Consider the following 17,854-nt stretch of genomic DNA (forward strand, 5'->3'; position numbering starts at 1 on the left):
ACGCCCAGTGTTTTCACTTGTCGCAGACTTGCAAACTCACGCTCCCGAGCACAACACCCACACACCTAGCTCTCAGGGTCTCCACAAGATCACGTGGTGCTATGTGCAACACACTACACTTGTCTATGTTCAGCCTCAAACCATTTGCAGACGACCAGGCGAAAATCGCCTTGAGGTCAGCATTGATCCGAAAACAGAGCGTCCTCAGCAAAGGAAGCATCATAAGACAAGATGCAGCTGGCAGTCATCGGCGTACAGGTGCACATTGTAGTTCTGCACACAGCTGGGGAAATCAGAAGTGTACAGATTGAACAAACACAGGACCAAGACAACTGCCCTGAGGCACTCCTTGACGCCTGAAGAGTGGAGAAGATGTCCCATTTCCCAACCTTGTCACCTGACTTCTTCCACTCATGTAAGATTGTACCCATTCAATTACATTTTCACCAAAACTGTAGGACTTCATCTTGGCTATCAGCAACTCGTGGTTAATTGCGTCAAATGCTTGAGAGAAATCGAGTAATACCAAAGAGCTGCACTTTCCTGCATCTTTAGAGTCAATTAAATCACTAAACAGGTTTGCTAAAGCCGAACAAGTACTATGGTTTTTCCTGAAGCGGGATTGAGTTTTTGGCAATACCTTGTTTCCTTCAATGTATTCTACAATTTGGCTAGTAACAACCTTCTCCAAAATCTTTGACATTGCAGGTAAAATCGAAATTGGTCTTAAACTCTGGACACTTGTAGGGGCAGGTATCTTGGGAAGTGGCACAACGATACTTTTTTTCCATCGTTCAGGAAAGTCGCCCGATGAAAGAGATACATTAATGAGATGCGTTATAGCTTTCAGCGCATACGGACTCACAACTTTGATCATATCTATAGATATTTCATCAATTCCTACTGCTTTTGACTTGATGCTATTCATTGCATCTCTTACATCATTATCGTCTGCAGTTGAAAACTGAAATATAGTCTCTGAACTGTTGTTACTGTTCTCTTTCAATCTTTCTATTAGTTCTTCACTTGCTTTTAATACTATTACCCATTTCAACAAAATATTTGTTCATATCGTTGATATCCAAGCTGTGTGGTATAGTTCTGTTTGTAGTCTCGGTTACAACATCACACCTTTTCAAGCATCTCCAAAAACTCCTTTGGGTCTTTGTTTGAAGCAAGTTTTTCAGAGAAAATTCTTTCTTTGCTCTCCATACTAAGTTGTTCACTACATTCCTTAGGGTTTTATAGTTGGTCCAATCTTCAGTGTTTCTAGATTTTACGTACTTGTTTCTCGCTCGGTTCTTAATTTTTATAAGTTGTTTCAAGTCGGCAATCATCCAAGGAGATTTCTTTCTAGTTACCTCTCTTGCATACTATGGGAGCTTGCTTATCAAAACACTTCTGTTATTTTGCCAGTAATAAAACTCTTCGATCTCGTTTACGTTTTTGCATCTGTATTACGCTATCCCCAATTTGCACTGGATACCTCTCTAAGAGCTTCAGCAATGTCAAACTTAGAGAAGCTTCTATATTTTATTATTTTGGCAGCTCTCTTTTCTTTTCTGCAAAATATTTCACAGTATATTAGCTTGTGGTCCGTGATCTTCATCCTCTTTTGTCCATAATGCTAGGCGCATCAATAACGCCACTCTCTCAACTTCAACAGATCTATCCACGAATATATGTGGTCTATTAATGTACTTGACGTGTTCGTCACTCTCGTTGGCTTGTTGATGAGTTGAACTGCATTGTTTTCCTTCGAGAGTCGGCGCAAATATACTGCTTCGCTGCAAGTCTTCGATGAGAGATCGATGTTGAAATCGCCTAAACAGATGATGGAGTTGACCTCAACAGCCAAGTTCACAAAGAGGGAATGAAACAAGTCAGTGAAGTAGGAGTACCTCACAGTTGGAGGCCTGTATACTGTACATAGGCCGAGCCTCAACCCTTTTACCTTTAGCACAAACACTTAGAGACTCTAATGCTGGGGTTGACATCATCACTGAGAGAACACTCATCAAAAGAAGGTATGCCCTCTTTGATGTACAGGAGCAACACCCCCACCAGTGACCTGGCTGGAGTGCTCACCCTGAACACCAATAGTGCGATCCCTCCTCAGCATAGTGTAGCCCAGTATGTTATAGTTATCTGAAGGCGTGGCCGGATGTAGCCAAGTCTCAGAGGACAGCAAACACGTCATAATCAAAATCATGCACCAACGCACACAGCTCGTCTAAACCTGTGTTTAACGATCTCGCATTCAAATGCGCAATTCTGAGACACAATCAATAATTAGATTAATTTAGGTTAGTAAATATCATTTTAAAATTATAACCTTATTTTATTATACAAAATGTTCATCTGATGTGGTTAGTGCAATGCGGGCAATAGTAATTTATTTATGAAGTATCTCAATGTTAACTCATTATTATATGTCAGCCTTGTCCAGAATGAAGATGGGCTCAATCGTTTTTATTAATTTAAAGTCCTTTGTTAGTCTGGATCATAAAAATTCAAGAGGATATTAGATTTAGTTTAGAAATTACATCAATAAACAAATATTCAGGCTTGTACTTTACAACTGAATCTAGACATTTTAATTACAGTTACTACAAAACGTAAAATACGTTCAAATACTTACATATTTTTCCCATACTTCATTTCAGCATTTGTGATATCCACATCTTCCTGATACCCTTTCCAGTCTGTGTATTCCCTGAATGACAGATCGATTGGAAATTGCAATCCACGGAACTGCTTTTTGTTTTCATCCCAAACATATTTGGTCTTTTGGAATATAAACCAAATAACATCCTCGTTTGTTGCTTTTGGATCCTACAACAGATTAAGTTATCATGGTTTAAAATGTATGAATTTACATAATTTGAATTTTACATTCCTTTTCTTTGTGCAACAAATGTGGTAGCCATTGTCCTCTAACTGAGGATACACTGTTGTTTCATTGTTTTAGATGGGTTTAATATGTTTACGTGAAATTTAATCGCTATCTGCGTAATTTTTAAGTATTTTTCTTTTGGAAAAACAACAAAATACTGTGGCAAAATAAAGTAAACAATTACTATCAGTTTTATTAGGACTGAAATGTGCTCTTTATAGTGGGTTTTAAATGTTCTGCCTATTTGATTTCTGAGGGGGTTCGGTAGGCCCTATCTTGCCAATGTTAAATTTACTATATTGATGACCCGTTTTCTTAAAACTACTAGAGATATCTGAATGAAATTTTTTACACATTATATATGAGTTATGGTTAACACTTTAACACGGGAAATTTCTTTTACCCCATCCCTGATTTTTAATTACAATTTTTTTAAACTTATTTACAAAAATTTCTAATTTTTTAATACGTTTTGGCATGTAAAATAAAAACTAAACCAATTATTTTAAAACCCCTGTGTTAAAGTTTAAATTATACCTCAATTAGCATGTGGTAAAAATATCAAGTCCATATCATTTATAGTTTCTAAGAAAACGGGTCATTTGCATAAAAATTTAAAGTTTTCGGCAAATCGCAAATAAAGTATAAATAAACTTTTATTACCTGTATAAATAGGGGTTTAGTGCATTCCTGTACCATAGAATGGCTGGTCTGTGTCCTCCTCATCTAAAAATGCTTCTTCCAGCTTTCTTTTTGCACTTTCTCTTTGTTGTCTGGCTTTTTTCAATAAACTAGAAAGCATTCGCTCGGCTCGTAGTACACGTAATTTGCCCAGTTCACACATCACTGAGGCTGTATTATCAGTAACAGTCATTCCAAGTTCTTTTAGCACTAGACATCTAGTTTCATTGCCCTTATTAAAATTTAAAATGGCATCATAGACTCCAAATTTTAGGGTTTTCAGGCATACAAATACTGTTTTAGGTATTTGCGACCAAATCACTGCATTGACCGATTCGTTAGGGTTTTGTGACTTGCCATGAAGGCATTTCTTTTGTAGATTAGGGTCTGACAGATCCTGGAAAATAGGTTTTATGGCAGTCATAATAGCTACAGGTATGTGCATGTGCTGACGGTGGTCATATTTTTCTTTTTTGGCTATGGCTCGCTGGTATTTGCACCAACCGTCTTCACCTTTTTCACAAAGTCCGTGCTGGGGGGTTTCATTTGTGGATAACAGGTGAAAATATTCAGCCCATATAGCTTTCTTCATTCCGTCCAAATTCCCAGAATTCCTCCTGATAGACAAGCCATAATATTTTTGTATAGCTAAGATGCGCTCATCGGTAAGTCCATCTCTTCCTCCAATAGTTTTCCCATCAGAAAGAACATTTTTCCCACATTTCATTTTTAGTTTCCCAAGTCTTGAGCCCATACGCTTTTGAACATGTCCACAACACTCCAGTTTTTCAATCACACATTGGTCTCCATATGGCCTACTCTGAAGAAGAACTGTACTGAACACACTTGAATCTCCGTCCCAAAGGGAAAAAAACGACATGATATTGTCCCACATAAAGTTGAATTATTTATAGTACAATAGTGGGAGTGGTCTTAAATAAAAACTAAGATGCAGAGGAATACAAAAATGCAATAAAAAAAATTACGATATTTTTGAAGAATTATGCCTACCGAACCCCCTTCTGTTAAAATGATCACAGCCAGAGTAAACTGGCCTGAAGGAAACATCTAGCTTTTTATTTTTGTCTGTTAAATTTTTTTTCTATTATGCCAACAATAATCCATGTTTTCTAAATGTATTGGTCAAAATTAATTCAAAATTTTTACTGCATTCCATTGATAAGAATCATATGAAATCTTGTGGAAATATTTTGCTGGAGTCTATCTTTTATGTTCAAATGTAGTTTTTAAAATTTCATCTTGACTATAATCACGATTCTGTGCTATATACTACATGGTTTTTTGGTTTTACTATATTCAATTTCATCACACTGACCTTTTCTAATCTGCTGTATGTCAGACTCCTTGTAAACTATCTTTAAAACGCGCTGTTAATAAAAGTAATTGACAACAATATCCATTGTTCACCAGTTGGTTTACAATAAACTAACATAGGAGAAATATGATAACACAAAAAAATCTGTATACCTAACGACAATAATAATTTATTAATCAAACCAGAATTTTTCTACTTACACTATGATGATGTAGATTGACCAATTCAGAAGATCCATTATTTGCAGTTGGCACCACTTTGGCACATTTTGCAGCTTTCGGGTTCTTTTCCTATAAATTCGTATTATTATCAAACTGAAATGTACGTCTGCAATAAATTCATATAGTCTAAAAGAAAAGTATGTGTAAATAACACTGAATATGATTTAATTGTTTGTGTGTCAGCTAAAAAATTTCGATCAGCAACTATTGCATGTAGCTTATTATATGCTAAACACAAATCTCATGGCCTTTTATTTTATTTTCTACAAAAGGTAATTTTTGTTACTTTATAATTACATTATTAAAAGTAAAGTAAAAATAAACTTGAGACAACTTACATATACTTGTTAGTTTCCCATCTTGCCACTTGTTTGTTTTCTTTCACAGAAGTTTTGTTAACTATAGTTTTTAATATAAATTTAAAGTAAATTTTCTCTCTAGTGTTAATTACATATAACGTCATATAAGATAAGATATACACTGTGTTCCAAGTGTTATGCACATACAGGGATATTAAAACCATTTGATAGATATGGTACAGTTTAACCCTCTCGCCAGTGAATTACCACAGTGCACTTCTAATCCACACTTTTCCAATTTTAACAATCCTATTCAAACAAACCTATTGCATGTTATCCATTGTTAAAAATTTCATTCTTTGTAGTTTGGTACTATTATAAAAGTTATTATTAATGTTATGAAGATTAAGTAAATGAAATCAGAATTTTGATTTTCGTATAAATCTTGTAACTGCCATCTTTGTAATACATAACAGGAAATTTAATCGTAAGACTATAAAAATTAACTAATACATCAGAGTATCAAAGAAGCAGACAAAACATTACGAAAAAAGTAACATATACAAGAGCAGACAGACGGGCAGACTACCCTTTACTTTTTAAAGACTAAAATCAATAAAAATCCTCATTGAACCAAGTGGAACCAGCCACGTTTTAAGTCTCTCAAATCTCTATTGAGAGTTAACGGACAGGCTTACAGATGGGACAAAGACAGATGGACTGATTAGTGATCATTTACTTCATTTGGTTGACCCTGGCAGCAGAGCTTATGCACACCATTAAATATTACGTGTTATAAAGTTCGAGGAGATCATTCCATTGGTACCTGGTGGAATTTCTTTTCAAAGATAAATACCCCTACCTCCATATCATGTATTTTGGTAGCAAATGCTTAAACCCACTAACATAAGTTACTAATAGTGTGCGAGTTCTGTTTAACAGTCCATTAATGTTTAGCTAAGTACCAGATGGTTTTGTAAATAAGGTTTATGTACATTAATAATTAACAAGAAGTTATATCGTAGGACTTACTTTGCAAAACAGAAGGAAGTAATTAGTTATGTGAGTTTAAAAAATGTATTTACTCCCTGAAAACATTCGCGTAGTTCGCACTCTCAGTAGATCTGAATTTTCAAAAAAGTTGATTTTTTAGAACATTTTCAAAACCTCAAGTTATTATGTGAGTAGACTAAGTACCTAATTCCTCCCAATCAGCTTAGGCATTCTAGAGTCAAACTAAGGGTAATATTAAAATTGTGGCTTCCTGCTTTAATGTACGAGGTATGGCTATTAAATAATGGGACTGACGCTGCAGTGGAACGAGTGCGCATGCGCCAACCAACAATGACCAACAGCTGTGTAGTTTGAGACTTCCTCTTCAGAATGCAGTTAGTCTCGTTTCTGTAAACAACATCGTTGTGTCATAACCTTCATTTATGTAAATGTTGTTATTTTGTTTTTCCGGAAAAATGGTTAGCGTAATAATAGAGCAACGAATTGTTATTAAATTTCACGTTAAACTTGGAAAAACCGCTACCGAAACCTATAATTTACTAAAAGAAGTGTATGTCAGTGAATGTTTATCGTGGACTCGTGTTTTTGAATGGTTTAAGCGTTTTCAAGATGGTCGACAAGACGTGGAAGATGATTCGCGGCCAGGTTGTCCTTCAACATCAAAAACGGTTTAGCATCAAAAACATCAAAAGCATTCGTGCAGTTGCTGAATCTGTAGGCATTGATAAAGAATGTGTACGGCAAATTTTACATGACAATTTGAACATGCGAAAAGTGTGTGCAAAAATGGTACCAAAAATTCTTACGATTGATCAACAAGCAGCTCGTAAAAATGTTTGTACTGACACTTTGAATGCCATTGAAAATGACCCAAATTTATTGGAAAGAATAATAACATGTGATGAATCGTGGTTTTTTACTTATGATCCGGAAACGAAGCGCCAATCTATGCATTGGAAGACCTCAACTTCACCGAGAGCCAAAAAAGCAAGAATGAGCAAGTCAAAATTTAAAGCAATGATGATTGTTTTTTTCGACATTCCTGGGATTGTGTACCTTCACTGGGTTCCTGAAGGTCAAACAATTAATCAACATTACTATCTTGAGGTACTTAATAAACTACGTGAAAGAGTAAGAAAAAAACGACCCGAAATGTGGAAGGACAAATCATAGATTTTGCACCAAGACAATGCGCCAGCTCATTCCGCGTTATCTGTCAAGCGGTTCCTGACCAAGTACAGCATCCCAGTGTTAGAACATCCACCTTACTCGCCAGACCTAGCACCATGCGACTTTTATCTTTTCCCTAAGGTGAAATCTGCATTGAAAGGTACGAGATTTGAATCCGTAGAAGCTGTTCAAGAAAAAGCGGCAAGACTCCTGAAAGAGTTGACAGAAGATGACTTTCAGCATTGTTTCCAACAATGGAAAATTCGCATGGAGCGTTGCAGGGATAGAGAAGGGGTGTATATTGAAGGTAATAATAAGTAATTATGTTTAAAATAAAAATAAATTTTTTTACAATATCAGTCCCGTTATTTAATAGCCATACCTCGTATTTATTTAACAAACGACTGAATAATTAAACAAATATAGAGCGTCTGACTATTTAGTAGTTTCTCATAGTTTATCTTTGTAAAAATAAATACTAAGCTTAGCCATATGTCATTTTGGCAATGTACATTACTTTTGCTTACAATGCAGCATTCACTCCTGCTATGGAAAGGAGATGAATCTGCATACAATTTGCATGTTGCTTGGAAGAAGTCCAAAGATTTTGTACGTCTATATGCAAGTATCAGTAAACAGTTCTAGATACTCCTGAAAAAAAAGACACTACATCCAGTAATTATTTTTCAAGATCTTGTAGTGTTAAGCCCATTTAAGGCTGCACATAATAATATTCTGAAGTTACTGCTAAATATCACAGAACTGAATAACTTAATGGCACAACCTGGACCAAGTAATATTATTGTCTAAATAACACAAACGCCTAAATATATGACACATAGGGCCTATATGTAAAGAAACATTAGCTAAAGTCCTGTCATTTACAAAACAGATGTTCCTTCTCTCTTTAAGAAAGATTTCTTTTGTCCTGTAACCCCAGAAAAGAAAAAAGGGTATCTAAAAAGAAGAAAAAGAAGTTGTAACAAGTAAGGAGAGGCAAGACTTCGAAGATAAGAAAAGGAAAAAGAAAAAAAACAGGACAAATATAAAAAAGAAAGAAAAAAACGAGGATAAGAAAAGGAAAGAAACAGGACAAATTATAAAAAAGAAAGAAAAAAAACTAGGGGAAACAAAAAAGAATGAACACTAGAAAAAGAAACAAACCAAAAGAACATTGATTCTAGATTAGGAAGAAGATTGGGTTTGTGAAGTATGAGCAAAGGAATTCAGCAGAAACAATTTAAAACAAAAGCTTAAAGACACAGTGGATTGAGTGAGACACATGTAAATTCCCTTTTTATTATATACAAAATGCAAATTGAACTAATTCTGGAATACTTAGACAAATATTATAGCTTAGACTATCAATAAACATTTCATACTGATGAAAGTTTTTCCTTTAAGTAACTAAAGAAATGTGTATTACAACGCAAAATTAACTTCAAAAGTAATCTATTGATTGATCTGACTAACAAATAAAAATTATATTTCAATAAGACTCAACAAAACTATCAAGACTGGTAATGTGACTATCAAACACTTCATTTTCTTATCAACAATGGGTATATTGTGCTTTTTAATTGTCGTTTTTTATTATTTTATTCAACAATGGGTATAGTGTGCTTTTTAGTTGCTGTGTTTTATTATTCTATCAAGTTTTAACGTTAGTTTCAGTTGAATACATATTTAGTATTCTATCATTCAGTTTAATTGAGATATGAAATTCGTAATCCCTTCTAATTCTTAACCTTCTATCAAACACTGAGTGGATTACCTTATACAAAAAGAAACAATCTTCAAGATTTTATCAATTCTCTCAACTCACATTTTATTTTATTTATTTTATTTTATTTTATTTTACATTTCAACGGACATCACATAATGTTTTATAAATCACGTTTGTGAAACAGAACATAATACTTAATAAACTACAGATTCTAGACTTAACTTAATATAAAAAATACAACTAGCCATTTTGAATTTAATGTATGCATAGAAAATCAACACAAAACATCAGATTGATTCATTTCACTCTCCCCTCACAAAAACGATCAATTTCTTACTGTTCATTTCAACTTTTACATAGTTTACTCCCCTATCACACAAAAATTACAAAAACAAAGTCATTTAAACTCGATAAATTCCATTTTTTATTGGTGACAAAACTGAAATGATTGACAATATAATAAAGAAGAAAATGAAAATTATTTAAGAAATTCTAGGACTACTCTTTTTTATTTTAAGCCTTAAAAAGCCTGTAGAATAGATATTGAAAATAAAAACAATATTTTCATAAAACTATGCAATTAAAGAATTACTAAAAGTTTAAAAACATTCTAACTTAACATATCTTCATTTCTAAAATGAATCTAAAAATTAAACCAAACCTTAATGGTATGATTTTAACCTCAGTAGTGAATTTTTTTCTTGTATTATAGAACCTTTATAACAGTTTACCCTTTCCAGTGCATATTTCCAAGTGAAATATAATTTGAGAGAAACGCCTTAGGCACAGGTTTAGATATAGAACATCCTCTTCTCCAACTCAACTGTACACATGTTATAAGAATTAACATAGTCCTGTAGCACCAATTAGTCGTTGTTGTGTGAATATGGACCAAATCTGTACAGTTTGAAGTGCTCTATGAGAAAATATGTTGTACGAGTGTACGTGTGGTTAAATTTATTAATGATATTCATAGTGCCTTGAATCACATTCATGTGAGACGAAAAAAAAATAAAAAAGTTTTCTCTAACATGTTGTTTAGGCTACACCTGCAAGTTGTGAAATAAAACACTGTATTACTGAATAATAATTAAACTATGCTTGCTGTTCAAAGATTAGTTTTGATTACTATGCTTATTATGATAACGTACTGTAGACTATTCTATTATAAATGAAAGTTTTAAAATAAAACTTAGTGAGATATGATTCAAAATGCACTTGCTATATATAGAAGACCTCGATAGCAAGACTTTTGTTTACACACCCTTGATAGAATGAATCTAAACTACAAGAATCTCTTCCAACAAGAATGTTTTCAAAATCCCCTTAAAAGCTCCTGCTGTTCTAAAGTATTATATAGAATAACCATTCTGTATTCAGTTATGTACAGAAAAATCTGATGATGCTTTTCTTAAAAGAGAAAAGGCCTCAAAAAATAAAATCAACGGTATTATTGGATTTTTAAAATATAAATTGATAACAAAATATATCCAATAAGTAAAGAGCATATACAATATATAACAATATCAAATTATTATTATAACAACATAAACACTGGCTGCATATTGTGTTCGTAACTGACACAATATAAGTATTAGCAGAGAAAAGAATGGCCAAGATATAAAATCTTCAAACAGCAGATGGTAACAGAAATCTAAGATATCTGTTAAATTCTTGAAATCAAATCTAGACTGTCCCGTAAACTAGAGTTCTTCTGCTACTATTTAATGTAAATATGAAAACAGATATGTGCAATCTATAAAATAATCTGTTTTATGAAAGTCCAATTGCCTATATCTGACTTCTGTCATTGGTTTCTGAAATAATATACAAGACGTTTGCAAGTTTAATTTCTTTTAATTGGCAGACTATGAAATATTTTTAACGCTTTTTCCAATAATACCATCTACATCAGCTTATGCATTATACTATTTGATTAACTAGTCTACTTGGTTATACAACAGGTTTAACTCGACTTTCATTAAAAAATTGCATGATTAGGTCCGACATGATTGCATTTTCGCACAAAATGTTAATATGAATTAATTAATATTTACAGACTAGCGCATGTAAAACAGTACAATGTATAAAAACTTAATTTTGCTGATTATGCCATTGAGATATTGTTACACATATTCATTTATATAACTGATATTAAGAAAATAAATTTACATTATGTTGGAAATACAATAGGCTATCTTGCCACTGAGGAGTGACTTGATATCTCTTATCATGTTGCCACTCGGAGGTTTATTTAAAATAATCATTAGCCTAGGTTACTTTACCTTATTGCAAGTGAGGAAACACTGCACATGTACTGACCAATAGCAGCATAAACAACTCAAAATTTGAAGTAGTCCTATGACGGCTAAGCCTAAAAAAACGCCTTCACTAAAATAATCATTTTCATAGATAAAAATCCAAGTATAAAGCCAAGTTCCGTAGAAGAGGATGAAAGGTAATACTGTCCCATGAATTATAACTGGGCGAGGAGAATATAAGGATACACTTTGAACTAAATCGTCAACTCGAAAATCTACAACCATTTTTATAAATTAATAATTTATAGATTACAAAACTTCACATTGCCAGCCAGCAGTCGATGTAAGTCTCTTTTTGGAGTCGGTCAGATATTCATACTTTCATATCACCAAACCTATTGCCGGACAACATCCACAAACCCGAAAATTTAATATTGCTTGCTATAGTTAGTTATTTTTCAGTAAAATTTATTTTTTTAAATTAGACACGACAAATATGCAATTTGTTACTAACAGACCTACAACAGAAATTTGCCGACGCTTCCTTCACGAGGATCAAAAAATAGACTAGAAATTAGAAAGTAAATCTGACAGCAAGAAAAACACACCAACTCATCTGACTGATCTTTTTTATTTGCCTTGTAAATATTGTACACGCCAGCATAGTATAATCTGTACCACGAAGTAAAAAAAAAGATACTGTGGCCAAACTTAAGCGTATACGTACAAAAATTACAGTGACTTTAGTTAAATAAAAATAGTAATGATTCACTTTTCGTTCAATTCAGATTTCACCAAACCTCCCACCAGTCAATTGATACTGGACAAGTAAAATAGTAAAGAAATTCAAAAGTCCTATTCATACCTAAAATACAATTCACCATTTTCGAAAACTTAAGTCTTAAGGAACCGGTAAATTGGAAAGGCAATTCAGTATAAACAACACTAGACGTGAAGATATACTTTAAATTTATTTTTAATGTAGCATTCAACAAATACATGCCACAAAAACTCTAATAACAGAAAGCCATCACAAAGAAATAGTGAATAGTTTGCTAAACGCATTTTGATAAGATAGATGGGTAGTGTAAACATTTATTATAAATTATGGCGGGACTCGGGCCATTTGTTAAATATAAGGCATATAATACATCTAATATGGTGGAAAATTTGTTTAAATAGTCAAGATTGACCAACGATATTTTATTTAGATAAGTTTACCAGATTTATTAAAAATCTCCACCACTTTCAGATTTGTTTCAACTTTTTAAGTGTCAAAATCTATACTATTATATAACAATCTAGTTCTATCTGTCAATGTATAATGTTTGTACTGAGATAAGGAATTTGTGAATATTCGTAGAAAGGCGAATCCATGTAGACAATAATAAAGAAACTAAAACTTCTGTGTACAAACTGAATAGTTTTTCAAACTCCTATAGTGTCAAACAATGCAATGTTCTAATTTATTTTTAAAACAGAGAGAGTTACTTAGATGATATTGTTCGTCATCCTAAGGGATCCATGTAATCTTCCTTTTAATAATAGTTTAGTATTATTATGGGTGGAGGTCAAAGTGTGAGTTAATCAAAATATTAAACAATTATAAAAAGGTAAATGTTTTCTCTTTGATATACTAAAGCCGACGATCAGATACATAAATAATTGTTATGTCAACGTCAGGCAACTAGATACAGACTTAAAGTTGCCACTTTAATAGTCTGTATATGGTTAGTTGATGATTATTTAACATTTGTTAGGTGTCTGACGGTTAGTTCATGCTATTCGTGTGACACGCTAAGACAATATGATCTGAAAAACTATTTATTTATATCTTTTGATATTCTCCCGTTTCGACCTCTACAAAAACTAGTGTCATTTGGTGACCGATTACTTTCAGAGAGGAAATTTCTTAATCCATATAAAGAAAATCATGATAAGTGATTATGCTACGCAAAATGGCTCACGGCTCCAGAAATATAAGGACTAAACAATAATTTACAGTTTTAATCAGCCTATTAGAAATAGAAAATATATGGGAAATGATTAAAAGTGCTCGTTCACCAACTCTACGCTTTTAATTAGCATACTTTAAATCACTATTAATCTTTTTAACTTAGTTTATGCTTTTGCATGAACAGGTCTATCACATCTTTTAATTTTTACAAAGAGGAAATGGGTGATAATTGATTTAAATTACTCTACTTAGATACCTTTATTAAATAAAATTAATAGTCTACTGTGCAGTTTTTTTTTTCTGAAAGTATCAGTTCTTTCCATTTAAAGAACCATACTACAAAATTACTGAAGATGGTAACGATTTTGAAAATAAATATATTAAATAACATTACTTGTCAACTCAGTGGGCTTAATTACGCCAATAATTACGTATTTCCATTTACTGCTCTTGTTGATATCTATATGCATTGCAGTTTTGTGATTATGACTTGTTAATGAAAGCTAACTGTGAACCATAAAAGTTTGCCTTTTAATTACTTTAATCTTTAAATATAGAAAATAATTGCGAATAAAATATGTTTAAACGTAATAATTGTCTATTAAAAACATATTATAGTTAAAAATCTCAGATTCTCAGTCTAGGCTTCTAGGTTTTCGCTAGGAGTTCGACGTCCTCTACTACACATTGTATTTCCGAGAACTTGTCCTGTTTGAAACTTGTACAGTGTTGCTGATTTTCAACTTATCATCGATTCTATTATCGATGAAGAATAGCTGCAAAGAGAATTTCGTTGCCTCGACGGCATACAGTTTGTGGAGAAACACAATTTGGCCATGATAAGAACCTTTTAAAATTTATGGAATGTGCTAAAAAGTATACGGTACATTAATACACGAATCAAATCATGTATTTTCAAAGAAACTGTTCGTGAATAAATCTAAAAAAGAGGAATTAAAACCATCCTTAACCTTCATGCTCTGAACTCCTATGCTTCCTATGACCGAGCCTCACTGAAATGTGTTCTTATATGTTCAAGGAAATATAACTTCGTTTTAACGACATGGAAGATGAAATTTTAAGATTGGAATTTTTGGCAGCAGAAGAAAATTACATACAGTGCGAAACTTAAAGGCAAAGTAGTTTCTTCAAATCTAAATATGACATGATTTAACGTTAAAGCACGTATTTTGGAAATATCCCAATACAAACAATGTTATTTGAAAGATAAGTAATGCTGAGAGGACTTTTGAAATTCAGGATTCAAATAATAATAAACTTATGATTGATGGCAAACCTTCATGGTCCCATTTTTCTAGCGATCCATTTCAACGAATTCTTTATCATCATCGCAGACAAAACTCGTTTTACCAGGCTAGACACAAATAAGTCAGGCCTTTATTTTGAAAATCATTGAGTTACCTACATTATCGACTTTGCATCCTGTAAATGAACTAGAAGATATTGCTGAATATTTGTAAATGACTTCCTCCGCTGACCTGGACGTGGTTCCATCCAAGATATTTAAGCTCTGAGGTGAACTACAATCTTCTTTACTTCACATCGTAACCTTACCTCTCGCAGGTTGTTATTTTCCAAGCGAGTTAATGGTTTCCAAAATCTTTCCATTGAACAATAAAGTGCGAAATTATGATGTCGGAAATTTCAGGACGTTTTATCTAACAATCTTTTTAAAGAAATTAAATAGCATTTTCGAACATCTTTATATAAACAATATTCAATCTGAACGCCAGCACAATCTTTTGTCTAAGTACCCAATGTCATCAGCATTACCGAAGATTACTGAATTAATCATGAATTGCATTGAAGAAGGTAATATAATGTCCAAGCATCTTCTTGAACATGGCCAGGCGTTACTCGTAATCCTTGGATAATTTGGTAATCTTGGATTTCATGAAATGACATTGAAATGGCTACGAAACTACTTGCTAGGGTGATACCCATTAATAGAAGTGCAATAGTTATTAAACGGCCTTAAGTTAAATGTAACATCTGGTCTACATCAATTGAAGAGAGGAGTACCCAAAAAGTCAGTCCTAGGACCTATTCTCTTCATATTATTTATAAATTACTTACCCGGTTTTTTTACTCTCACTGCCACACAATCTTGTATGCTAATGACTCGACCCTTTTAACACCAAGCAGTTTGTCAAAGTCCTGAAGTACCAGCATTCGTGACTTATTTTGGTAGACGAATACTGTGGAAATAACAATGAATAAAAAAAATTACCCAATGCTAGAACAATGATGTTGAATAACCTTTGCCTGGATTGCTGAGTATTAATTATTCTACCATTCATATTTGTGTAATTAAAGATAAAAAAACTCTCCTGGGGGGATACCTTGACTTCCTGCGGGGTAAACTCAGCAGCTCCGTGTTCACCTTGCGCAGAGGTGCCGTCAAGCTCTGGTCGCCTACTATGCTCTCTACTTGAGCGATCTGATATGACATGATTATCTGGGGCCTTAAATGTATTAGTTGATATCTTTCCCTTTATAAACTGGATATATTATGTCACGTTTATACTACATATTCAAACCACAACATATAATTGAAACTGATATATAAAACAAAAATCACTAACTATTATATACTAATATTGGTAATAAAGTATATAGAATCAAACACTGCTGTACTTATCAGCTTCAAAGAACTCCCTTGTTGAATAAAAATAATTTAACTTCGACTATGTCTTCATTCAAATTTCGAAAGCCCTAATCTCTAAGTTCTTTGTTTTATTGCAAGACAATTTAACGTTTTTGGGACTAAGATGGGAAAGCAGTCCTTAATTTTGTTAAATGGACAGAATATACGATCAATGTTATTCTCTACACGGATGCTATAAAATGGTGATTTATTCCTTCTCTAATATAGAGTAGGCTTACAAGGATATAGTGGTTTGAACTATAGTTTAAACAGACTGCCTCATTCCCTAAAGAACTTGTAAAGGACAAGATGAAAAATGTACCAAAACAGTGGTTACAGCTTTGTTTGTTTTATTCTTTAAGGAGATTTATGACAATTTTGTGACTATATATTTTTACATTTATCCTGTCAATATGACTGACCAAGGAATGAGAATCAAGACTGGAAAGACTTGACCTTTGACCATGTTATATATTTATCACAACAGTATTGTCTTATGTTTTTATGGCACTTTTCCAGCATCCGATCTCTAAGATATCGATTGTTTTCTGCCTCTTTCGCGTTCCAACAAACGCTGACTTGACTAGTGTGGACACAAAACGTAGCATGTATGAGAGTTAATGTTCCTTGAAGTATCTAATTAAATTCTTTTAACACAACCATATAAAGTAAGAAATAAAGGAAAATAACTCAACATTTTTATTCAAAAGTTAACAAACAGAATGATTTTTAAAGAGTCAAAAGTAGCAACAAGACACTATGAACTATTATTATTATGCTGGCGAAACTCTGATCAACGTACTTGGTGTATATTATCCCGTTTTCATTGTTTGTAGTGACTCTTTGTTCAACCTGTACATTACATAATCTTTAAATTGTATTGTACGAATAACTGCTCTCAGCTGGGTCTTTCTGATCTGATGTCTTCATTTTCATGTATTGGCAAAGAAAGATACTTGGCCATAAGACGATTGTCGCCTTGATTCAGCAGTCTGTGGTACTAACTCACTGTCATCTAATCTAGCTTTACTTGACATAGCTGGTTCTGGAATACGGGGTTTCATGACGCTCTCATTCCTAACATACACAGCTCTATATTCACCATCCTCCCCTTCATATGAACGATTTCTTCGACTACTGACTGCTTTACCCCTTTTCCATGAGTAATCTTCAAGCTTCTTCTTCTACCAAACCTCTTCACCAACAGCTAGATATCTCCTTTGAACCACATTCTTGTTGTACGTGTATACTGATCGGGTGTTTTTTTTAGCCAAACTTTCTTAAACATCCGTTGGATCCACAATGTCTTGTTTTGCCCTGATGTTTGGCAATTATCTTAAACAAAGACACATCATTCTTTGTGCTGGGCTGAAATTAGTATTGTTTAGTGTGCAGCAGTAACATTTTGGAGAAGTAAGTATTTTCTTTTATTGCCTTTATTATCATGTCCTTTACTAATCTTACAGACACCTCAGCCTTGCTCTGCGAATAGTGTGGACTGCTTGTGATATGATCCAACTCCCAGTCTTGAGCAAATTTTTGGACTCTCGCGCTGAAAAGTTGTGTGCTTTGTCTTTGAGCACTGGAACAGGGACCCCATAGCGGCTGAAGTTTCTTTTGCATGC

The 17,854-nt window shown here is 33.3% G+C and overlaps 1 protein-coding gene across 1 annotated transcript in view; it reads right to left on the minus strand.

The window, feature by feature from the left end:
• LOC124364867 (endoplasmic reticulum transmembrane helix translocase) overlaps positions 1–12,199 on the minus strand; it is a 50,645-nt gene extending 38,446 nt beyond the window's left edge. Inside the window, 3 exon segments of the mRNA XM_046820660.1 lie at positions 2,642–2,835; positions 5,114–5,203; positions 11,629–12,199. Coding sequence (XP_046676616.1) covers positions 2,642–2,835; positions 5,114–5,203; positions 11,629–11,889 — 545 coding nt within the window. The 5' untranslated portion in view covers positions 11,890–12,199.
• Between the last annotated feature and the right edge of the window lie 5,655 nt (positions 12,200–17,854).

Source organism: Homalodisca vitripennis, chromosome 6, assembly GCF_021130785.1.
Source record: "Homalodisca vitripennis isolate AUS2020 chromosome 6, UT_GWSS_2.1, whole genome shotgun sequence".
Lineage (NCBI taxonomy): Eukaryota > Metazoa > Arthropoda > Insecta > Hemiptera > Cicadellidae > Homalodisca > Homalodisca vitripennis.